Source organism: Eubalaena glacialis, chromosome 5 (genome assembly GCF_028564815.1).
Source record: "Eubalaena glacialis isolate mEubGla1 chromosome 5, mEubGla1.1.hap2.+ XY, whole genome shotgun sequence".
NCBI lineage: Eukaryota > Metazoa > Chordata > Mammalia > Artiodactyla > Balaenidae > Eubalaena > Eubalaena glacialis.
Window position 1 is genome coordinate 27236314 of NC_083720.1, and position 26563 is coordinate 27262876.

Consider the following 26563-nt stretch of genomic DNA (forward strand, 5'->3'; position numbering starts at 1 on the left):
TGCGTGTGAGTTGGTATCTCACTATGATTTTAATTTGCATCAAACTTTTTTTTTTTTAATGCATAGAATCGTGGTCTATTCCTTGCCTTCAGGAAGCATTCATTTTGAAATGTACATCTTTGCAAAACATTGCCTGAGCATTTAAGCAATCTTAGATTAAAAAAGGCTGAGAAACCACACACACACACACACACACACACACACACACACACACACATACATACAAATATAATAAGCTTAATGACCGACTTGCTCACTTGAGGAGGTCTGTGATGTTAACAGAACAAAAATAACCTATCTCATTTCTGCATTTGTTTTATTCCATGTGCCCTTAATTGTGGTTAGCAGCACTATTTTCATTCATGCTTTTTCTTGGTCATTGAAGAGGAAAAACAACTTTAAGAATATGAACTTTTGATAGTGGTTCAAATTTTTCATCTGCATTTGCGAAAGATGGAATGAGGAGGGGGTTAAAAAGCAAAGTTGGCATGAGTTTTAGAATTGAGGGAGGATACAGAAATCCAGAATGATATTGAAGGGAAAGATTGATTACACAGAAAAACAGGAGTAAAGTAAGTGCTCCTTTGAAGGATTTCAGACCCTGCCACCCCACTCCACTCCCCCACTCTGCTTAATACTGCAAGTTGAACAGTGCCCATGAATACACTGTCCTGCTTCAATATACCACACTGAGCCTCCCCGAGTGTGCTGCCTTTCCTCCTGGCCTGACTCAGGTTTTGAATGGAACAGTTCCAATGGCCTGTCGCAGTTTTATTATCTCTACTGTAATTCCTAGCATGACTCAACAAATCTATCTACATCAGAATCAATAAGAAACTCTTTGGACCTTCTATTAAAGCAACTCTCACCCTTTTTTGATTTCCATCATACAATTTGGCATCCATTCAGAAAACCATTTCTGGTCAACCTCAGATAATCTACTACTTCAGAGGTGTTATCAAATACTGGGTATTCAGCTAGAAAATAACTTACATAATAAGTTGATCTTAGCTAAAAAAAGATACTAACAATGGCATTAACAATGAACCAGAATTGTGTTTTGAATCCGTCCATCCCAAGTTTGCATCAGCCGCCTCCATGCCCACCATTGCCACTTTATCAGAACTGGCTGACAAATCTCATTCTGCTCATGTCGTGGTTGCACCGCTTGACTCAACTTAAAACTCATCATTCACCAAGAACTTTGAACATTTTTGAACATATGAGAGGGGCATAATGTCAAACAGAAGTTGAACATATAGATATTCTTGATCTCTGTACTCAAATATAGTAAAAAAAAAAAAAAAAAAAAAAAAAAAAAGAGGTATATGGGTTCAATCCTTCAAAAAACTGGAATATAAACATAGCTAGTTATCTCCCCAGAATCATAAAACACCATGTTTTTTTTTTGAATTTTATTTATTTTTTTATACAGCAGGTTCTTATTAGTCATCCATTTTATACACATTAGTGTATATATGTCAATCCCAATCGCCCAATTCTTCCCCCCCCCCACAGCTTTCCCCCCTTGGTGTCCATACGTTTGTTCTCTACATCTGTGTCTCTATTTCTGCCCTGCAAACCGGTTCATCTGTACCATTTTTCTAGGTTCCGCATATATGCGTTAATATACGATATTTGTTTTTCTCTTTCTGACTTACTTCATTCTGTATGACACGTCTAGATCCATCCACATCTCTACAAATGACCCAATTTCGTTCCTTTTTATGGCTGAGTAATATTCCATTGTGTATATGTACCACATCTTCCTTATTGATTCGTCTGTCAATGGGCATTTAGGTTGCTTCCATGACCTGGCTATTGTAAATAGTGCTGCAGTGAACATTGGGGTGCACGTGTCTTTTTGAGTTATGGTTTTCTCTGGCATATGCCCAGTAGTGGGATTGCTGGGTCATATGGTAATTCTATTTTTAGTTTTTTAAGGAACCTCCATACTGTTCTCCATAGTGGCTGTATCAATTTACATTCCCACCAACAGTGCAAGAGGGTTTCCTTTTCTCCACACCCTCTCCAGCAATTGTTGTTTGTAGATTTTCTGATGATGCCCATTCTAACTGGTGTGAGGTGATACCTCATTGTAGTTTTGATTTGCGTTTCTCTAATAATTAGTGATGTTGTGCAGCTTTTCATGTGCTTCTTGGCCATCTGTATGTCTTCTTTGGAGAAATGTCTATTTAGGTCTTCTGTCCATTTTTGGATTGGGTTGTTTGTTTTTTTAATATTGAGCTGCATGAGCTGTTTATATATTTTGGAGATTACTCCTTTGTCCGTTGATTCATTTGCAAATATTTTCTCCCATTCTGAGGGGTGTCTTTTCATCTTGTTTGTAGTTTCCTTTGCTTTGCAAAAGCTTTTAAGTTTCATTAGGTCCCATTTGTTTATTTTTGTTTTTCTTTCCATTTCTCTAGGAGGTGGGTCAAAAAGGATCTTGCTTTGATTTATGTCATACAGTGTTCTGCCTATGTTTTCCTCTAAAAGTTTTATAGTGTCTGGCCTTACATTTAGGTCTCGAATCCATTTTGAGTTTATTTTTGTGTATGGTGTTAGGGAGTGTTCTAATTTCATTCTTTTACATGTAGCTGTCCAGTTTTCCCAGCACCACTTATTGAACAGACTGTCTTTTCTCCATTGTATATCCTTGCCTCCTTTGTCATAGATTAGTTGACCATAGGTGCGTGGGTTTATCTCTGGGCTCTCTATCTTGTTCCATTAATCTGTATTTCTGTTTTTGTGCCAGTACCATATTGTCTTGATTAATGTAGCTTTGTAGTATAGTCTGAAGTCAGGGAGTCTGATTCCTCTAGCTCCGTTTTTTTCCCTCAAGACTGCTTTGGCTATTTGGGGACTTTTGTGTCTCCATACAAATTTTAAGATATTTTGTTCTAGTTCTGTAAAAAATGCCATTGGTATTTCGATAGGAATTGCATTGAATCTGTAGATTGCTTTGGGTAGTATAGTCATTTTCACAATATTGATTCTTCTAATCCAAGAACAACATGGTATATCTTTCCATCTGTTTGTGTCATCTTTAATTTCTTTCATCAGTGTCTTATAGTTTTCCACATACAGGTCTTTTGTCTCCCTAGGTAGGTTTATTCCTAGGTGTTTTATTCTTTTTGTTGCAATGGTAAATGGGAGTGTTTCCTTAATTTCTCTTTCAGATTTTTCATCATTAGTGTATAGGAATGCAAGAGATTTCTGTGCATTAATTTTGTATCCTGCAACTTTACCAAATTCATTGATTAGCTCTAGTAGTTTTCTGGTAGCATCTTTAGGATTCTCTGTGTATAGTATCATGTCATCTTCAAACAGTGACAGCTTTACTTCTTCTTTTCCGATTTGGATTCATTTTATTTCTTTTTCTTCTCTGATTGCCATGGCTAGGACTTCCAAAACTATGTTGAATAATAGTGGCAAGAGTGCGTAACCTTATCATGTTCCTGATCTAGAGGAAATGGTTTCAGTTTTTCACCATTGAGAATGATGTTTGCTGTGGGTTTGTCATATATGGCCTTTATTATGTTGAGGTAGGTTCCCTCTATGCCCACTTTCTGGAGAGTTTTTATCATAAATGGGTGTTGAATGTTGTCAAAAGCTTTTTCTGCATCTATTGAGATGATCATGTAGTTTTTATTCTTCAGTTTGTTAATATGGTGTATCACATTGATTGATTTGTGTATATTGAAGAATCCTTGCATCCCTGGGATAAATCCCACTTGATCATGGTGTATGATCCTTTCAGTGTATTGTTGGATTCTGTTTGCTAGTATTTTGTTGAGGATTTTTGCATCTATATTCATCAGTGACATTGGTCTGTAATTTTCTTTTTTTGTAGTATCTTTGGTTTTGGTATCAGGGTGATGGTGGCCTCATAGAATGCGTTTAGGGGTGTTCCTTCCTCTGCAATTTTTTGGAAGAGTTTGAGAAGGATGGGTGTTAGCTCTTCTCTAAATGTTTGATAGAATTCCCCTGTGAAGCCATCTGGTCCTGGACTTTTGTTTGTTGGAAGATTTTTAATCATAGTTTCAATTTCATTACTTGTGATTGGTCTGTTCATATTTTCTAATTCTTTCTGGTTCAGTCTTGGATGGTTATACCTTTCTAAGAATTTGTCCATTTCTTCCAGGTTGTCCATTTTATTGGCATAGAGTTGCTTGTAGTAGTCTGTTAAGATGCTTTGTATTTCTGCAGTGTCTGTTGTAACTTCTCCTTTTTCGTTTCTAATTTTATTGATTTGAGTCTTCTCCCTCTTTTTCTTGATGAGTCTGGCTAATGGTTTATCAATTTTATTTATCTTCTCAAAGAACCAGCTTTTAGTTTTATTGATCTTTGCTATTGTTTTCTTTGTTTCTATTTCATTTATTTCTGCTCCGATCTTTATGGTTTCTTTCCTTCTACTAACTTTGAGTTTTGTTTGTTCTTCTTTCTTTAGTTCCTTTAGGTGTAAGGTTAGATTGTTTATTTTGAGATTTTTCTTGTTTCTTGAGGTAGGCTTGTATAGCTATAAACTTCCCTCTTAGAACTGCTTTTGCTGCATCCCATAGGTTTTGGATCGTCGTGTTTTCCTTGTCATTTGTCTCTAGGTATTTTTTGATTTCCTCTTTGATTTCTTCAATGATCTCTTGGTTATTTAGTAACGTATTGTTTAACCTCCATGTGTTTGTGTTTTTTACATTTTTTTCCCTGTAACTGATTTCTAATCTCATAGCGTTGTGGTCAGAAAAGATGCCTCATATGATTTCAATTTTCTTAAATTTACTGGGGCTTGATTTGTGACCCAAGATGTGATCTATCCTGGAGAATGTTCCGTGTGCACTTGAGAAGAAAGTGTAATCTGCTGTTTTTGGATGGAATGTCCTATAAATATCAATTCAATCTATCTGGTCTATTGTGTCATTTAAAGCTTGTGATTCCTTATTAATTTTCTGTTTGGATGATCTGTCCATTGGTGTAAGTGAGGTGTTAAAAGTCCCCTGCTATTATTGTGTTACTGTCGATTTCCTCTTTTATAGCTGTTAGCAGTTGCTTTATGTATTGAGGTGCTCCTATGTTGGTGCATATATATTTATAATTGTTATATCTTCTTCTTGGACTGATCACTTGATCATTATGTAGTGTCCTTCCTTGTCTCTTGTAACATTCTTTATTTTAAAGTCTATTTTATCTGATATGAGTATTGATACTTCAGCTTTCTTTTGATTTCCATTTGCATGGAGTATCTTTTTCCATCCCCTCACTTTCAGTCTGTATGTGTCCCTAGGTCTGAAGTGGGTCTCTTGTAGACAGCATATATATGCGTCTTGTTTTTGTATCCATTCAGCGAGCCTGTGTCTTTTGGTTGGAGCATTTAACCCATTTACATTTAAGGTCATTATTGATATGTATGTTCCTATTACCATTTTCTTAATTGTTATGCGTTTGTTTTCGTAGGTCCTTTTCTTCTCTTGTGTTTCCCACGTATAGAAGTTCCTTTAGCATTTGTTGTAGAGCTGGTTTGGTGGTGCTGAGTTCTCTTAGCTTTTGCTTGTCTGTAATGCTTTTGATTTCTCTGTCAGATCTGAATGAGATCCTTGCTGGATCTCATTATTCATAGAGTAATCTTGGTTGTAGGTTCTTCCCTTTCATCACTTTAAATATATCATGCCACTTCCTTCTGGCTTGTAGAGTTTCTGCTGAGAAATCAGCTGTTAACCTTGTGGGAGTTCCCTTGTATGTTATTTGTCATTTTTCCCTTGTTGCTTTCAATAATTTTTCTTTGTCTTTAATTTTTGTCAATTTGATTACTATATATCTCGGCATGTTTCTCCTTGGGTTTATCCTGCCGGGGACTCTCTGCGCTTCCTGGACTTGGGTGGCTATTTCCTTTCCCATGTTAGGGAAGTTTTTGACTATAATCTCTTCAAATATTTTCTCTGGTCCTTTCTCTCTCTCTTCTCCTTCTGTGACCCCTATAATGCGAATGTTGTTGTGTTTAATGTTGTCCCAGAGGTCTCTTAGGCTGTCTTCATTTCTTTTCATTCTTTTTTCTTTAGGCTGTTCCGCAGCAGTGAATTCCACCATTCTGTCTTCCAGGTCACTTATCCGTTCTTCTGCCTCAGTTATTCTGCTATTGATTCCTTCTAGTGTAGTTTTCATTTCAGTTATTGTATTGTGCATCTCTGTTTGTTTGTTCTTTAATTCTTCTAGGTCTTTGTTCTTTAATTCTTCTGGGTCTTTGTTAAACATTTCTTGCATCTTCTCGATCTTTGCCTCCATTCTTTTTCCGAGGTCCTGGATCATCTTCACTATCATTATTCTGAATTCTTTTTCTGGAAGGTTGCCTATCTCCACTTCATTTAGTTGTTTTTCTGAGGTTTTATCTTGTTCCTTCATCTGGTACATAGCCCTCTGCCTTTGCATCTTGTCTATCTTTCTGTGAATGTGGTTTTTGTTCCACAGGCTGCAGGATTGTAGTTCTTCTTGCTTCTGCTGTCTATCCTCAGAACACCATGTTTTTCTTCCCTTCTCAATCTCTGCTCCAAGTATGTGCCTTTATAATGAATTCAACAAATACTTCCTGCGTTTGTGATCAGACATGATTAGTTCACAGACAAACTCTGTCTTATGGGAAAGATACTATAAGATCCAAAACTGAAATATATGATTTCCAGGGGAACACTGCCTGAGAGATCCCTTCTTTCTTATAAAATATAATGGTAAGTGATATGATGTCAGGAGCATCAACATTGTGGCGTTGATATGTGATCCTCCCACACGTCTGCTCTCTGTGAAATATAAAACCCTGGGATTCTTCACTTAATGAGCATTTAATGAGCTTGTCACAGGCACTATGTGTCAGCACTTGATATTTTATAGTGAAGAAGCAGGAACAGATTTTACCCTCCCAGAGCAACCATACAGGTAGAAAGACAAACATTAAACAAATGTGTACACAAAGAAATACATGATTATAATGTTGATAAGTGTTATGGAGAATAATGCAGGGTTCTAAGGGGGTAAGATAACTTAGACTAGTAGGGGGTCTGAGGATATAAAACTTAAGCCAAGTTTTGAAGGATAAGAGGGATTTACTCACCAAATAGTAAAGGTAGAGACGCTGGGAATGTTCTGGAAGAGAGACAAGCACGCGAAAAGGCCCAGGGATGGAAGGAGCTTGGTGCACTTGAGGAACTGGAGAAAGGCTGCTGTGGTTGGAGCAGGATGGAGAGGGGCAGCAAGGAGGGTCAGGAGAATGCAGGTCATGTAAGGATTGTGCCTGGAAAAGCAGTGCACAGGTATTTAAGAGCTTCATGTAGCCATGAGACAAGATTCAATGTACACTTAAAGCTACTGTCGGGAGAATTGATGGCAGAGGGGCAAGAGAGGAGATGGTGCCAATTAGGAGGCCATTGCAGTAGTGCAGGTGACAGACAGTGATGACTTGGACTGGTGACATTAGAGTGGAGATGGAAAGAAGTCCTGATTCAAGATCCATTTTGGAGATAAAGTCAGCAGGATTTGTCTAGAGATTGGTAGATAAATAATATGAAGGTAGTTGGGCCTCTTTACCCTCAGTTTCTAGCTTAAATATGGGTTAAACCATAAAATTGTGGACTGGTTTCATTCATCCATTTAATTATTTGATAATTTATTTACTCAATAAAGATTTATTAAGCTCCTTCTATCTGCCAGATGTGCTGTAAAGTACTGAAGATACAATGTTCCATCATAGATATCTGCCCAGAGGTTGGCTTGGTTGACTATATATGTTAGAAGATGGTGCTAAGAAGGCCTGACTTTTCAATTGTATCTCCATAGACTGTTCCCTTAGCTCAGTGGTTCTCATCAGGGACACCAGGGGGACCTTGGGGTGACTGGGAATAGTGGGATTGACAAAATGACAAGGTAGTGCTGCTGGCACCTATTGTGGGGCCTGGTGCTGACAGTCTTGCCTATTCAAGGGACCATCCCACGTGGTGAAGGATTGTCTGGCCAGGAAGACCAGTAACACTCCTGTTAATGAACCATGATCAGCTGCACTCTGACCAGCCCTCACCAGCAGTTGGTCTCACTTTAATCCAAGAATTAAAGGGGATGTAAGTGAGAATGCCTTTATGTCACTGTTCTTCCCAGTCTTTTCACATGATCCTTTGGGCTCTCCAGAGATCTTTGACCTGCTCTTCTCCTGCTCTCCAGCTTGTGTCCAACGGGAAACAATTAGGGCAGCACAATGGGAATAAACAAACCCTTTCTTTCTGGTGCTGTGTGTTCTTGGGAAAAGTCCTTAACCTCCACTAATTCAGTGTCCTTGTGTATAAAACGGAAATAATAGCACTAGTATCTACCTCATGAGGTTGTTGTGTTACAACCCGTAGGGACTTAGAACAGTACTTGGGCTTGGCACATGGTGAGCTCCCAATGGATATTTGCTGTAATTGTTCAACAGTATGGAAGGCAGTGTGCCGGGCACCATGCAGGTAACACAGACAAACACGTCACCGCTCACAGCTTCTGCCCGGGGGGTCACTGGAAGACACACCCGTTACCCAAATGCAAGTCAGCATATGAAATGTTTTTGGACAAACAAAAAATTTGACTATGGTGATTCTTTGCTAACATGACTTCTGCTGTCTCTGTTCAGAGCCTTGGATTTCAGGTCCGGTGGCCTCTGCTCACTGGGTTTGTTCTTCAGCTTTATACTTGGAGTTCCAGGGGGAATTACTCCTTTTTCTAGGAGACGCTCCTGGCCCTGCCTTGGAGAGATTGCCTCCTCACTGTGCGTTAGCTGGGCCCTGCTCTGGGTTCCTGTTTTCCAGCGTGGCTTCAGCCTGAGGTTCATGGGTTTTGCCGCACCGCCTTGGGCATGCTCTAATCTCTACATCATTGCTGGTTCTTGAGTTAACGTGGCGCCATTTTCTCTTCCAAAGTCCAATCTTTGACATCTTGGATGCTAGCAGCTGCTCAGTGTCATAGTCAAAGCTGTAATCCTCAAAATTTTATAAATGTTTTATTCAAGGTGAAACTACTTTCAACTATTTCTGATATAATTCACAAATATATATACAAGGAGCATGAATAATTCATTCTTGCTGGAAAGCACAAAATGAATCAGCATTCCCATAAGTAACAACAGCAACAACAAAAATCTTTTTGATATATGGAGTCTCATCTTTTCATAGTTCTAGAGTTATTTTTTTCCTGTAAGCTCTAATGTTCTAGAGGTTCATAAATGATAATTAATGCTTCAGATATATAATTGATATGCCTCATATCATACAGATCCCTGACACCAATTTATTTGCAAAATCTCTAATTAATTAATCTAACGGTTTATTCATGAGACTGATTTAATTTGTGACTTTGTATGAAACTTCACATAGCATACTAAAAATTTTCCAAAATCTGTAATAACTGCTGCTTAATTTTGTGCTCCATTAAACAATCATGTGAGTATAGAAATGTGTTAAAGTTAGAAAATTCAATAGTTTCTCTTTAAGGCAGTGTGTTCTGTTAGAACTCCATTTTTTCCTTCTTAGACGTTTATCATACATATAGCAAAAATGATAAAATGGCTTCATTTACACAAGGATATTTTTAAATAATGAGAAAAATGAATGCTAGAAGATGAGAAAGAGTACTGTCAGAGACAGTTGACTATATAATCTCCAACTCTACATAAAGCTCTCTATACCCCTTAAATTTGTTTAATAGTTACACCTGACTTTTCAGTATTCTTCTTTAGATACAAACCCCTTAGGAAATAAAACCTATTGTCACGTATGGCTAAATTTTAGTGTTTTCCTTTTTCTTTTTAAGCACATGTAAACTCTATAAACTTATAGTAGATGGGTAGCATGATTTTCTGACTTGGTTAATTCATTTAATCATTATTTCAGTACTCATTAATTGAACAAATGTTATGTCTTAGTTGCTGGGTTCAGTGCTAAGGTAACAAAGATCAGTAAGTCCTGATCCTAGTGATTTAGGATCTGACAGTTCTCATGGAGTATATAATATATTTAAAAAGCTACTATAGATGCAGTAGCAATTTTATTAGTGACAATGGGCTTTTAAATCAATATTTGTTAAACACTTTAACAATCCAAAATTGTTTGTAATATATACAGATTTTCTTGGTACCTGTGGTCAGAAACAAAGATAAATATGACTATATATCATATCTACGTTGGTCACGTTCAAAGGAAGAAATCCCACAAAACTGTTATCATCGTTATAGAGACAGTAATAGATTTGTTGGAAGTTCTTTCTGTCTAATATTTAATTACTTTGTATCATAATTTGTCAGGGCACACTGTATGATTGTGTTAATATCATACATTCTAATTGGGAGAACAACTTAGCTGTGCCAGTAAATGAAATTACATGTACACATAACCACAGTTTTCATAACAAGCCCATATGAAGCTTTAAATAATCATTTTTGGTGTCCATTTTATATGTGAAAGTAATAGAATTGAAAATAGTAACTTCAACATTAAAGGACTTAGAAATATCCAGAATGCAATGGAGATGGGGGAAAGTTGGGTAAACTTTCAGACAAGTTTACAGTTTTTAGTATCACATCTTTTCATTTAGGAGAGGAAAATACAGACGAGAGTAATAACTGGTGATCCCTGGAACATGTTATCATTTGATGATATTTCGGAACTTATTAAAGTAAAAAACAAGAACAACCACAAAAAACTATCTTAGATTAATTTTATCTCACACTCTCTAATGTACATACAGCAAGTTTTATACCTTCACTCGATGCTTGACCAAATGACTCATACCTTCTAAATCTCTAGAAAAGTGGACAGTGTAATTTATTGAAAAGGCTGTACTGCGTAGTGATTGAAAGTATGGGCTGTGGAGTGGATGGCCCCCCTATGCCACTCAAGGCTGTGTAAAATTGGGCAAGTTACTTAACTTCTCTGTACTTCCATTTTCTCATCAATAAACTGGGCTAGTGGTAAAACCGTCCTAAATTATGAGAAGTTATCAGTTAATATAAAGCTTAGCACACTGTGTGTCACATGGTAAGCGCTCAGCAAATGTTAGCTCTTATGAGATTAAACTCCAAAGCTGAAAGTTTCTTTTAAAATCAAGTCAGATCATAACAGAGGAAGGAATGACTGATAAATACATAAGAAAAGGATTCATTTCACTAATACTCAAATTCGTATTAACATGAGCTAACTTTTTTCCAATTAGATAGGCATTTTCGTTTATTGACAATAACCATTATTAATAATGATGTGGGCCTGTCGGTACTTTCACAGTGTTGGAGGTACCACCATTTTGGAAGGTAATTTTCCTTGTCTTCCCAACAAAATTTTAAATGTGGATACTCTTTGACCCAGTAATTTTACTTTTAAGAATTTATCTTCTAATAATACTCTCAAAGATGTGCGTGCACACACGCATACACACTACTTATTTTCAATAGGGGAAAAAAATGCTTCTGACATGAAACAGTGCCCATGATTTAATGTAAAATGAAAAACACAATTAGCCTAATTTTTGTATATTGCACAATTTCACTTTAGTGAGAAAAGTGTTTCTTTGTGTGTGTTTGCAAAGGGAAAAGTATAAATGTTAAATGATACACAAAAAGTTGGAAGGACATGCATAAAGTTAAAATCGGTTTATTCCCGGGAGTGGAATTGGGATCAAGAGATAGGGGAAGACTTGGTACATTTCCATACTTTAAAATTTTACTACAAAATTACATGACTTTTTAAAATTTAGAAACTCATTTTTTAAGCAGGGAGAAGAAAAGCCTAAGCCAGAGAATCACTGGTTAGGGAATTCTAGCCCCAAAGCAGTAATCTATTGGACCTGGAGAAGAAATGAATCCCAGAGATAGTTACATCTCCTTATTTAGAGAACCTCGAAGTCCACGGTCTGAATGAACTTCCTGGAGTAACCAAATCTAGTTGCTGAGTTGTGGGGAAGTCTTCACTTTATTAAAAAGGGCAGACAGATATGGCTCCTTCCTAGCTGGCAAGGGGTCACTGCTGCCTCCCAGGCACTGCCAAAACCTGAGTCTTAGTTTACCGGCAAAGACACGGAACATAAAGGAAATTGCTTTACAAGGAAAATCAAGCACTCAGCCCCAAAGTGTATGTATTTTGGAAGGCCACCTCTAGCCCATAAAGGCGTGTTCATTGCAGTTTAAAAATCGAGCCCCTCCAGAGAAATACAGCCTGCAAACTCACACTGTACACCCATGATATGTGTTATCCTCTCTTTTTGTTCAGAAAATGTTCCTAAATGGTTCCACACACTTTGTCAGACCTCAGTTAATATTTAGAGAATTGAAGAGTTTCATAGAAACCATTTTCTATAAGATATGTCTGAGTATATTTATGGTATACAGAAAATTGTATCCTCGGGATCTAGTGATACAAAGGCAAACAGAAAAGATGGAACTGTTTAGATTAATATAAATTGACCATTATGGAGTCTTATAATGCTTTAATATGCTTTATGTTTTGATAATTTTTAAAATAATCTGAAAATATATATTCTATATGAACACTGGTGCAAATCTATTGATGCCTAGTTTTTTCTTCTTTTTGAATGTGAATATCTTGTTTGTCTTCACAGAGTTACTGGAGGTGAACTGTTTGAAGACATAGTGGCGAGAGAATATTACAGTGAAGCCGACGCCAGGTAAGTGACTTGCCCTGGGCAAGATACAAGACTCAGCACTCAGATGACACTTGTTCAGTATATCTCTCTACAAATATATTATGATGCTTAAGATTATGAGACTTTCATAATACCATCTTGGACTTTTCTTGATGAGTCCCTCTTAATTGATATTTCTCTCTTAAGGATTTCCAAGATGATTCTTTGAAGGAAAAAAAAAACTGTGAATCTGGCCTAAACTTTATTTTTATCTAGTATCTATAGTTAGAATACATATTTTATTTTTAAAAAAAGCCTAACTGGAATGACTTCTGATAAAGAAATATACTTTTTTATCAAAGTTATGAGCTCTCTAGATGCTAGGCTGCCCAGTATGGTAGCCACTAGTCACATATGACTCTTTTTTTTTTAAATTTATTTTATTGAAGTATAGGTGATACTATGTTACAATGTTGTGTTAATTTCTGCTGTACAGCAAAGTGATTCAGTTATACATATATATATTCTTTTCCTTATTCTTTTCTGCTATGGTTTATTACAGGATATTGAATATAGTTCCATGTGCTATATATAGTAGGACCTTGTTGTTTATACATATGACTCTTAATTTCAATTTCAATTAATTAAAATTAAATAAAATAAAAAGTTCACTTCCTCAGTTGCACTAGCCCCATTTCAAGTGCTTAATTGCACGAGTTGCTAGTGGCAACCGACTGGACGTAGCAGATATAAAGCATTTCCATCATCACAGAAGTTCCATGAACAGCCCATGTCTAATCAGAGGCCATAAAAAGAAACAGACTCCAAAAGGCCCAGTGGTCTCCTTCAGGCATTATGAGCTGTTTAACGCTTTGGAAATTTCATTAACGTCCTTGGAACTCTCACTTGAAAAATATTTATTCAGGTACTTCAGAGGATTCAAGAGGATTTCCCAATCTTGTTAATTGGCAAAATTTTTTACAGAAGTTAGAAATGGCTAACATTTTGTCTAATTTGAGACTTCCTAGGCAATGTTTTTGGAGTGAAGTAACATTAATCTACTTGCTTAGACATTACTTAGACTGTTTGGTGTTAATTTCCTTGGCATTTCTTACATATATTCTGCAGTTGGTACTCATTTTGAAAAATCTGGCCCTGAGTGCTTGGCTCATTATTAGCAATATAAATGAGATGTTTTATATATATTCTGTTACTGGTGGTCTGTGCCTGCTGGTTCTCTACCTAATGCTTTCAGAGCTTCCAAAGGCTGCTAATCCCCTGCAGCCTGGCCCTCAGCAGATAGTCAGCTGATAGAAGGTTCCCCCTCCCTCCAAAGTAGCACATGTATACACAGGCTCACTTCTAAATTTCTAATTAATCTTTTTCGTTTAATGCTACTGTTTATGACATTTGGTGAATCTTCTCTGCACATGACTACACTCTAATTTTTTAATGGAATTTTTCCTGCCAAAGTCAAATAGAAAGTTCCATGTCACTTAGGCTATAATGAGTGAATCATCACTTGTTCAGTTTAAGCCAGATCCTCACATTAGGCCTCTGAAAAGGGCTTCAGAATAGCCTTGGAAGTAGCTATTTGCCCACTTTCCAAGAGAGTAATCTTTTTAATCAAGGTAATAAAAAAAAGTTAGGGAATTTCCTTTATTTTGCTTTTCAAAGTTATGTTAAACAGGTTGTTATTGTGTTTCAAAATATTGGTTGAAATTAATCTAAAGACCATTTTCACTATTGAGCAGCCCTACAGATAACAGGATAGACCCTTGGTTGGTTGGATCATTTCATATGCATGCTTATATTAAATTTTGGAATTTACTATGGGATACATTTTAGGATAGGTCCCACACATAATCAAGGAGAAGAAACATTCTCTTCTCAACTACAAGCGTAAAGAGCAAATAATTTGTAAAAATCTGTTTAGTACTAGTCCTCAAGAAGTTAAGAATTGAATTCATTCTCACTGGTAACATATGGTGAAGTTTATTTAATATGAATTCTTGTTTACTTCTTTATTTTCTGTTATTCATTAAGCCCAATAACTTATACCAGTGGTTTGAGATGAGAGAGTGAAGTATTCCTAAAAAGTAGTATAAAGTGAACATTATTATAGAAGGAAAAAGAGTCATATGATTTAACAGATAATTACCAACACTCCAATAAGCTGTATAGTCAAAAACAACCAATATGAAGCTGTTTTAGTGGTACACTTAATCGAGTTAGAGCTAGAAAATCACAATTCTGATCAATTTTGTGACATGTTGTAATAAATCAGATGGTGATTACTTTTTTTTAATTCAAGAATTTACTTTGGAGTAGTATTATTTTGTACATTAAATGATTGAAAATATCCTCATTAAAGTATTTGCTTAATCCTTATATGAATGAATGTAGAATGAATGAATGTCTGTATATACCTGCATTTGAATCACATAGTGAACTTGTACAGAATTCATCAGTGTGATATGTTCTACATTACTGTATGTCATATGATAGCTCATGGGACCTTAAAGGTGCCCATCGATGACGTCTACTGTAGAATTTAATTAGCAGTCTATTTGACATCAGTGAGCCTTTAATAAGAATAGCATAAGTTGTGCATTTTAACATAGTAATAAGCATTAAGTTTTCCTTCACTGGGGTGTATGAAAATGTGTCTAACAACCACCAGTGCTGCAGGGGATTTTAAATTTTATTTATTTTTTGTAAGTTCTTAGCCCTTCCCCAGATTATGACTATACTGAAGAGGAGTTTGTTTTATGCCATGGGTTTACTTTAAATTCTCCCTGTTATTGGAGACGTGCATTAGTTTTCTTATTAATATATTATACAAGCAGCACCATTTCTAAGTCAAAATGGTAAATGTCTCCCTCCATTTTTTTTGACCTTTGTTTCACCTGCCACTTCATCTGTGTTTACCCTCTTGTTTCAACACCTATGTTTAATTGTGACCTCAGATTTTAAACAGTTTAGATGTGTATGAGAAATACCCATAAATTTTATTTCACTGAAGAATTTTCCCAGAACATTGTGGGAATTATTTATAAAATTTTCTCCCTGAATATGGAAATATTGACTTCTGTATACAAATGATTTAATTTATGGAGTTGCAATGCAAAACACACACACAGCTCAAATTGTTTTGTCTGAATATGTCACAAATTCTATGTTGGATGTCATTTTTGTTAGAACCAGAATTAGCTTTATTCAGCATTATTTAATTCCAGTGTAAAGCTAAAAAAATGTGAAGAATATAATTTTTGTTTGTTGTTTGTTTCGTTTGAACTTTCATTTTATTTTGTATTCAATGTGATTATGTGCCTTTAAAATGTTCTCCCTTCCATTCTGCCCTTGTATCTTTACAGTCATTGTATACAGCAGATTCTAGAAAGTGTAAATCATTGTCACCTAAATGGCATAGTTCACAGGGACCTGAAGGTCAGTATATGGAGTCCATAAATCTGAATCAAAGGAAGTTTTTTTGTTTTTTCTTTTCTGGGGAAAGGGCAGAGGGTGGGTATTTAAAATGGTTCCCTTGCCTTTCCCAACTTTTCCCTAAAATGACTAAATGATGAAATGATAATGCATGATGACTCTTTCAGTTTGCTCATCTACAGGCTAAATATACATCATAGCAAAAAGGAAAGGACAGTATTGAGAACACAACCTGTTAATGTTTCCGAGGAGTAAACCACCAGAGGCAGTTTGGGGGCAGGCTTTCCTGAGGTGACCAGCATTTGCCTGGAGATAAACTTGGCCTGTGATGTATGTCCGCCTGTAGATTTAAACACCACTTCTGTTCTGAGACCATGGGTTGCTGTAGCAGAACAACTGGTTACGCATTGCTCCATTTGGGTCTGATGAACCCTCAGGCAAGAGATAATAATTGCCAGCTAAATTAAAGCATGCGAAGTTAATGATTTATCAAAAATTCATTACGTATCCTAATTTAACCTTAATGGTGCCTTGACTGCTAATGTGACAGCTTTGGAATGATACTAGAAAAATGGGAGAGAAGAGAGAAACAGCTTTTTTTGTGTGGGGTGGAGGTGGAGCACAAAAGCTATAAAAATTACAGTTGTGTTCCAGTTCATTTCCTGTGAGGATTTATAACCGGGAAATGAGCTCCTGAATTAAATATTTTTAAGATGGATTTTTCTAGAACAAGTGGACCCACATTTTGGCTCACATCTGGCAAGATCCTGACTGTTCTGAGGTAGTAGTCACTCTACTTGAGCATGTTTACATTACTGAAGATGTTTAAATACAACCCCAGTTGTCTGCTAGTTTTGCACTTTAACCCAGTCTCTCTGAGGCTATACAGACAGTGAGTGTAAGCTTGGAACTAACACACGCCCCCTGGTGTTTGCATGCAGTCATTGCATTCAGCAGATCCTGGAGGCTGTGCTACACTGCCATCAGATGGGCGTAGTCCATCGGGACCTGAAGGTGAGTAATGAATGCCCTTGGAGAAGACAAACCACCACACAATTCCTAATGACTGTTCAGCTGCAGTTATACCTGTAAAGGCAAAAATATGAGCAGTAAAGCTGTGTGGACTCATTCTGACACATTACGAAGACACTTTCCCTCGCCACAATCATCTCTTCTCTAATGCACACTTGAGACTTACATAAATCCCATTTCATCCAGAGAGAAACCATTGCCTAACATTAACAATAAATAGGTTATATTTCCTTCTGCCTAAGAATGGATGCAGCATTTAATGTGATTTTGAGTAGGACTGATGATCTCTTTCTTTCTAAACTTGTTCTGTGGACATAATAGTATGTTTGTTGATCAAACATGTGATTTTATAGTCATATTATATTTACCTAATATGTAAATGGTTATCAGAATTATAAGTTAAATAGAGATAAATGTATTAGGTAGATTTTTGGCCCAAGTGATTGGTGCTAAAGAATCCCATTCTGGGTGCTGAAGTCTCTTTCCCTTAACATTAGTCCCAGGAATTCTGAGGACATTGAGGCTCCCTGGGTTTTTATTTATTTATATTCCTAGGGGCCAAGATATCATTGCCTTTTAAAACAGATGGAAAAAGGGTAAAACAAATTTTATTATCAAATAGTATATTTGATACTAATACTTTTAAGACTTGACTCAGCTTCTGATAACCATTGAAGCTGAAAATTGTTTAGATCATTTAGAAATTAAATATTTCAGAGAAGACTATCCTTTTATTAATTTTCTGACCTCTTCTCTCGGCATTCTAGTTTTACTTATGAAATTTCAGAGAAATAGTGAAGGTCTAGAAATTTAAATGGAGAGAAACTCCTGGGTGGGGGAAATAGCAAATGTGAGCACTGTATAGTTGTGATTTTTCATCTGAAACCTCAGCCTTTTCCAGGCGTTAGTACAAAGGTGGCAAAGGATAATTTAGAATGTCTTGAACTGTAATGTGTTCAGTGGGAGGACCTAGGCTGGTTTCTCTAGACTTCTCTAGTTATAGTAAATTGTAAATCTGTAGTTTCCATTCATTTAGTATGTTCTACAAGAATATATCTCTAACGATCCACAATGAGTTACTTGAAGATGTGATTTGTAAGCAAAAGTTTGCCTTAGTTTTCTAGAATCTTCCTTTAATTTTCAGTTTGAGTCTGAGAGCTTTCCATGGCTAAAGGAAAAGTAGGTTAATGACTTGTTCTTTTGGAGAACCAAGATAGGACTGTGTCCATCTGCTAACACCAGATTTACCCATCAGGATAAAGGAAAAATAATATGTTCCTGTGAAAATCCATATATTTGGCAATCACCTCAAAAATTCCTTACTAGCCATGTAAAGACAGTGCCCCTTTTTGTTACTTCTTAGAACTCACAGTGCTACTTTTCCTTTTTAAGTGAACATATGTAGACATACACATTATTTTTGCTATTTAATAAAGTTATCATTTGAAACATTTTACTACATTTATGTAATTATAAGTATACTCTAAAAGCCAAGGATGAAAAATGTGAATTCTATTCCATGACTTTCAAAATATATTTTGTGAGGTCATGATATTGCACTTTTGTAAGTGTCCAAACTCAGCAGAGCTCTTCAAAGACCGGAACTCCCTTCTTTCCTTCCTTCCTTCTTTCCTACCTTCCTTCCTTCCTTTTTATTTATTTATTTATTTATGGCTGCGTTGGGTCTTCGTTGCTGCACACGAGCTTTCTTTAGTTCACCAGGGAAGTCCCCAAAGACTGTAACTTTAATCAGAGATGGCAGTGAGCCTAGGATGTGGGTGGGGAAGAAAAATATATTTTCTGACATATGAGCTAAAGTCACTAATTAAAAACTCAGGCAGGTGATTTCCAGAGAGGCTACTACTAAAAGAAATAGCCTGCTGCATCACCCATCAGATCTCTTGCAAGGGAGAAAAGTGTTTTTGCTTTCTATTCTTACTCTGATTTTAGGAGAGGATAGAGATGAATTTCTGATAGAGCTTGTTATAATTTCTATAATTGTCTTAGTTTCTATCAAATTGCTGACTTGGATAAACTTCAGTTGAGTCTAGTTCTCATGCTTGTTTCAATAGGCCATGACATAAATATACTAAGAGAGGCCCAAACTTGTGCGTGAGAGACAACTTATGCACACCTTAAATGTGCTCAGTCACTGGCTTTGATTTGTGTCTTTTATACCCACCATGCATAGTCTGATAAGTATACAACTTGCAATAGCATATTTACCAATATATTAAAATGAAAAAGATCAACTGCTGAAACCTATTATCAGGCTTTAATCAAAATATTGCCCTTACTACTATTGGGCCATATATTTTTGTTTCCCTGTCATGATTCATATGTTAATTCATGTACACTACAGGCATGCAGTTTAATTTGTCCATATCAGTGAGATAAAAATGCAGGAAGTATTACATTTTTCATCATTATCACAGACACCTGTGAGCGTAGGAGTACTGTACAGTTTGTTTATAAATCCCTCCTAGGATAATAGCTATTTAACGTATTGTGTTCCTTTACAGTACCTAATGTGGGACCTTATACCTTGTTAATACTTGCAGTATAGTCCTTTAATTTAGGAATGAATAAAGTTCAACCAAAAGCACATTTATAATATAAAAGACAACATTGAATAAAACAGATTGTTGTGTATGTTAATTAATGTTGAATGAAATAGAGGATAAGCATATCCTCTTTGATACAATGATAGCATACAGATCTCGGTTTGAATATTTGAATAACTGCCACACTTGGGGGCTTATTAGACAGTAGAATCCACCAGATGGAAACTTACCGAGACCTAGAGACAAGGCTAAGGCACAGCAGGCACAGCAGAAACAACAACAGGAGAAAGTTCAGGGTGGTGGGATGTTGGCATAACAGAAGCATGTCAGTCAGCCCCAGGCAGTATCCATTGGATACATGGACCACTACCTTTGTCTAAGGTGCATTCAGTGTCAGGCCAATTGATGTAGATTCAAGCAATATTAGGGACATATAGCAGTGCTAACGTAATTATAGGACTATAGTTCAGGGATATGACTCTAGTCTTTGAGAGGGTTTGAATCAAAGCAGAACCTTAATAATAAAAATGGCCACAGCTGCCATTTATCAAGCAGTTACTGTATACCCTGCACTGTATCATCATGCTAATCCTCAGAACAACTTCATGAGGAAGGCACTATGACCATCCCCATGTTACCTAAGGGGAGATTTAACAACCATGAGAAAAAGAACTTATTCAAGGTCACTCAGCTAGTAAGACAGGATTTGTGCCCAAGCAGTTGGGTTCCAGGGTCTGCAAGCTTAATCACTACCACTTCTCAATTCAGTTAGATAAATGAATTGAAAACCATTATAGAGATCAAAGAATAGTTCAAAACAATGAAGGGAAAATAATCTTGCGAGCAATATTAAGAATTATTTGGGAAAATGGGTCTAAATTTAGTGAGTCAAGGGATTAAAATAATCCCCACCTATGGATTTTCATAGCTATACAAAATTCGTATCATTAGGAATAAGAGAATAAGGCATATTTAAGATTTAATGTAGAGTAGGAGGGCAGCATAATTTGACAAAAGACTGGTATAAAAAGCAAAAATGTCCTATTTAGAAAATCAGTAAGGTGGCATTGTCCACAGCCTTTGGAAAATGAGACATCGAGAAGAACGAAATGGATTTGCCACAATTAATTTAGGCCACATCAAGACAATCACTTTGGAGTGCTTAAAAATAGATTGTTTATGAAGAGTGGTGTTGGATATTTGTGAACTGCTGATTAAAAATTCAGGTATCAAAAGAGAAGAACAAACATGAATCAGGCATTTCTTGAGCACCTACCACGGCCCTGTCTGGGCTGTGAGCATATATTACAGAGCAAAACAAAAACAGACCTTGTATGTATGGAACGTACAGGCTGGTGAATTAAAGATCACTTAAATATATGTGGAAAATGTATCTGTGCTGTGCGTGCCAGAAAGAAGGATGTACATCAGACAAGCACTGCATCCAAAAATATATTATGTCGAAAAGAGGCTGCAGTAACAAGTGACAACTCTCGATGTCACAGAAAATAAAGGCATATCAAGTCAGATGTGTTGTCTCATTTAAGAACTGGGAGAATACAATTTCTGTGAATCAGTTGACAGAAGGAAGTAAGTCAAAGGAGACAGTTATATAGCTGTGCTTTTTCAAGTAACCATATTTCACACAAAGTAGTAAGATTTCTTCAGTTCTGAGTGTATCAGAAATGGTTACTAAACTACTTCATGAACAGCTATCTGGATAGGAGGCTTCATACATTACAACTGAATCTTTTAGCAACAAATCAGCACCAGTGAATTGCCTCAGTGGAAAATACTGTCTTTCTTAAAGCCTACCTCCTGAAGAACAATGTTTAATGGAAAAATCATTAGACGGGTAGATGGATATGAGAGTGATAGGTAGGTAGATAGATGGATAGTTGAATAGATATAGATATTTAAATGAAGATAGTAATTCTGGAGATTTGGGGGGATTTTTAACACTTTCATAGAAATGTCAATAAAATCGAATGTATGACCAGAAAAGAAAGGAATTCATTTTCTGGGAATCTGACAAGCATTCAGTAAATCCTTGTCACCATGGGTAGTAGATATATCAAATAGTGAATTAATTCTACATTTAGCATAATTATAAAATCACAATTATTCCACTTTTCTCAGAGCCATCTTTTTAAAAGAATGTTTAAAGAACACATCACTTGTGCATAATGTATGTCTAGCTATATTAGAAACAAACTATACATGTGACAAATTCCATAATTCATTTAGTCATTCTAGTATTTCTTTATGGAGTACTTAGTGTATGTCAGGCTGTGGAGAAACAGCTAATTGGGGAAGTCCCACGGGTTCTTTCAAGCTACTTGATAGTGTGTGCTGATAATGCAGAGGCAAATCAAGAAACAGGAATGGAATACTGAGTGATTCTTATGAACTTGCTCATATATGCACGATGATAGGAATAGTGCTTCCTCATCACAAACTCACCGTGCATGCATCAGCTAGAAATTCCCCGTGCTAAGTACATAAATTCAGGTATCCATGCCATGTGAAAATAAAAGCAAAAGTCACTTGTACCATGTGCACAAAAGGACCTCCACCATGTGCATGAGCGAGCCTGATATTCAGGCTTTTCAATTCATGCAAAATTTCATTTAGTTGATTTCTTGGAGCTTTGTTCACACCTTCTTTGGCAAAGAAGTGACTGAAAATGCACCAAAGCACTGACTGATTAACTTCATGTTGAAATATTGAGACTTTCCAATAGAAGAAAGAAATTTTAAAAGACAATTTTACTTCTTAAAAGCTAATATCCAAGGGAATGTAAGCATCAAATAATATAGAATAATAAAACTAATAACTTGCTGTTTTATAATATTCATTAAAAATGTTTTGCTTTTTTAAAAAAGTAAAACACACATGATTTCACTACCCTTATAATTTGCAAATGTTTGAGTTTCATTGGTTAGATAGATATCACGTATGTGCACAGAAATCTGTGATATCACTAATGTTGAAGATGTTAATGTGACTAATGTTAAAGATGATCATCGCCTTTGCTGAATCAGTTCCTTAATAAAGATCATGCTAATTTAGAAATCCTCATGATGTGTTTATGAGATTTTTGAGAAGCAAAATCAAAATTACGTCTTTTTCATAAGTTTCCCCTTGTTTTATTTGATTACGGGTAATAAATATTTTTGACTACTTTAAATTCTCCTAAAAATATCTGCTGAATAGACTACCTTTTGAAAATGAATGATTTTTATACCATCAGAGGAGCTTCCTCAGTATCACGTCTTTTAAAAGGAAGGGATCAGGAAATCTGGCCTCAAGTCCTTGCTTCATCGTTTTGAACCTCTCTACTTCAAACTGAGGGGTTTGAATGATTTTATCTCCCAAGTCTCTTCCAGTTCTGAAAGTGATTCCAGCAAGTTGCCTTGGTACTTTGAGATACTTGGACAGTTTCAAGAAAATCCCAAATCACAATGGAAGTAGTTGCCATTGTATCCATATGGAAGTACAGAACAAAACTTGCAAACAGTTGCTGCTCATTACAGCTGATATGCTATAAATGGTTGTTGACACTAAGACCAGATGTCGTGGAAAATCCTGCATCATTAGGAAGCAATGGGGCAGGGAGGGAACCTGTGTATGAGAATGTCAGTAGAATCTATTTAAAAACCAACCTAAACAGTGATGCATTATAAGAATTTAGAGATAATCTCAATGTGTAAATATTAACATAATAGATTGCACTTAATTTAGAAATACAGACATTTCTCAAGTCATGAGCATTCATTACAGATATTCAATGTTATGCACATTGAAATGGCCAGCTGCACTGCAGTATAATAGCTAATCACTAACGCATATAATGTCCCTTACGAGCCCCTGTGATTAAATCCAGTGGGATTTTATAATTTTATATATACTGTTTTGAGATAAAATATATAATGTTCATTTGTGAGATGAAGAATTAGTTAATTAGCTTCAAGAGTCTAAACTGCCCAAATCCACATAGTTAATAGCAGTCAGGACCAGGAAATAAATCCAGGCCTTCACCCTCTTTCTAGATCATTGTGCTGCCCGTTTCTCTCACAGTGCTGTGCCCCATGTTCAACGATAGTTGTGTTGGAAGGCCTGAGTTTCTGATCTCACCTTTCTCATTTGTTTTAGAAAATCAAAATAATAGAATATTAGCAGTGAAGAATGTAAAGGTCATCCTTTCTAAAGAAGTAGCCACTGATTAGGTGAGAGATTCTACTGTTTCAGCTTTTGTGGAATACAACCACATATTATCTTAATTTCTGTGGACATTCATAATCTGAACTAACCTACTTGCCAGTGAACTTTTACAGCGCAGTATGTTTTTAAGTTGGAGGCCATATGAATGGTAGTAGTTAAAGAAAATCAGAATAACTGTGTGGTGCCCTGGTTTAAATGGTGCTTTAGAAATTCTTGGTGATGAAGCCTTCCATATCCTTACAGAACATGGTAACAAGATTATTCAAACAAATATATTCCAAAGAGTTGTATATAAGTCAAATGTGTGTGATATTTTTAATGTTTCTTTATAAAGCAAATAATCCTTTAATAAAGTCAGTAATCATCCTAATTTTTCAGTTTGCATTCCATAATTCTATATTTTAGGTTTGCCTAAAAGATATGCTTAAACATGAAGCCATTTCAGTGCTATTTATTTTTAAATCTATACAGTAACCTTGAAATAGACATGCCTTTTCCTGTGCATAACTGCAGCTGAACAGTCTTCACGGGTATAAGGTGAAACACTGATCCAGATGGATTTATTATTTCCTGGATGACTCACAAGGCCCTACAGAGAGGTCTTCTAGGTCGTCTCTAGGTATGAATATTTGCCCCCGTCATTCAAGAGGCCGTGCATGATAAAACTCTAAGGTGTTCCCTTTCTTCTGAATTGGCAGATACCTGGTGTTTAAGGGCATAATGCACACAGCACTGCCCAGAACTTTTTGATTTATTGATAAGAATAAAAGCACATTAAATTGTTTATTCACTGATGACACTGGCATTTGCTCACTTGAGATCTGAAAGACCTAAAATGATTGTGATTTCTAAAGTGATTGGAACTCTTTCCCTGAATGAGTGTGTGCTTGACAAATTAGGACAGATGTGTATTAGCAGAGCTCTCTGACATCTCAATGCTTTTGAATATGAAGGTTACAGAGAAATAAACTATCACTTACAGTTTAATGTGGTTTTTTCCAAGTTATTTATTCCATAAATGAATAGCTGGAAATCACTTCTTAATTAAAGTAAAAGGTACATGAGTGTAGTGGACCATAAACTTTAGTTGTGAAAATAAAATGTCAAATATTGATGATATAGCATGGTTAGATACTATAGTATATTGATAGATGAACAAGAGTTCCAAATAATGTCAAATGTTAGATTTTACTAAAAGTTATTTTAGTACGAAGATCTTTCATATACTTGAGACCTCGTCATCCCAACATCGAAATTAAATTATCATGTATTTAGTGTTGAGGTAAAAACCCTATCAGCCCTAACAAATTACAGAGTTTTCCTTACAATTACCAATTGTCATGACAGTGATGAATCTGATGGCAGTGAGCAGCAATAGCCCGAAGAAGTCTGGTACTTGATTAAAACTTACTTGCCTACACTCTAGTTCTTGTAGACTTAACCTGATTTCTTCTGAGTTCTGGTTATGAGTCTTTGCTAATTTGCATGGCTGGCTTAATTAATAAATTAAATATTGGTTTAGGCTGTGTTTACCCAAGGTCAAAACAACCAACAGAACTGACTAATTCAGTAAGGAAAAAAAGTAGCCAATTTCATGAAAAAAAATTGAAATTAGTTGTTTGTCAACATATAAACAAAACCAATTTGACTGACTGAATTTTTAGATTTTTCAGACAGTCGTTTTGACACTTGCAGAGTCCATTGTTTCCCAACTTTTTTCAGTCTGAGACACACCTCTAAATTTGCTGGGTCTTATCCCAAGGTAAGAAGATGTTGAACCACTCTCCCAAATATACATACCAATCCAGACATACGTTCATCCACATAGCTAAGGATGATAGATTTACTGTACGTATTAATCAGCCTCCTTTTCCTGACCATCTTTTCCCTTCATTTCTTAAAACCCACAAAGGCAGTCCATGGAAATTCAAGACTTTGCCACAGTGCTTATTTTCCAAGTACCAATGTGTCTCGATGCCCTGGTTGGGAAACAGTGGTGTAGGCACAGCCTTATTCCAAGACTGAGTTATCAGTCCTTGAGTAGCGATAAATACCCAAGAAAATAAAAAATGTGTCTTTCTTATAGTATTCTGAGATGTGAAAATAAATATATAAGTAATACTTTGAATCACACTTTGAAGACATATAAATTATGTTTTTAAAAACTGGCTTATGAAGAAAAAAATCCAACTATAACATTTGGCAAATAGTAGTAGACTCTTTCTGCCTTTAAGAATAAACAGATTCTTAAAGACAGCAATTTTAATACATAATTCAGAATAAAACTCCAAAATTTGTACAGAAATTGTTTGGAAACATTGAGGAATCAAAATCACTGCATTCGGGTCCAAACTCTTGAAGTCAACTAGGATTTAATTTGCACAGTTTCATTTGCCAAATGTCTGTAGATTGGTCCAACTCTTGTTATCATTTTGCCAAGTTTCCTTCTGCTGAAAATGTCTGTGCTCTGTTAGGCTTCAAAGCCAATGTCCGTGGCCAAGTCTGGACCTCAAGCAGCCCTTGGAAGCATGTGAGCAGGTCAAGACAGGTGCTCCCATTCATTTGATCGCTCCCCAAGCGTATTCTCTCTTCAGCCCAGTATCTCTCCAGTACACTTAGGCATCTGTCTGAAGCCTGCACACATGGTCATTTGTTATCAT

General features: G+C 36.1%; 1 protein-coding gene across 4 annotated transcripts in view; it reads left to right on the forward strand.

Moving 5' to 3' along the window:
* The window catches only part of CAMK2D (calcium/calmodulin dependent protein kinase II delta), a 290301-nt gene that overhangs the window by 186554 nt on the left and 77184 nt on the right, over positions 1-26563 (forward strand). For all 4 annotated transcript variants that reach the window (XM_061192041.1, XM_061192038.1, XM_061192040.1 and 1 more), the window contains exons 5-6: positions 12613-12678; positions 16014-16086. In XM_061192041.1, the coding sequence (XP_061048024.1) occupies positions 12613-12678; positions 16014-16086 (139 nt within the window). The remainder of the gene's footprint in view (positions 1-12612; positions 12679-16013; positions 16087-26563) is intronic.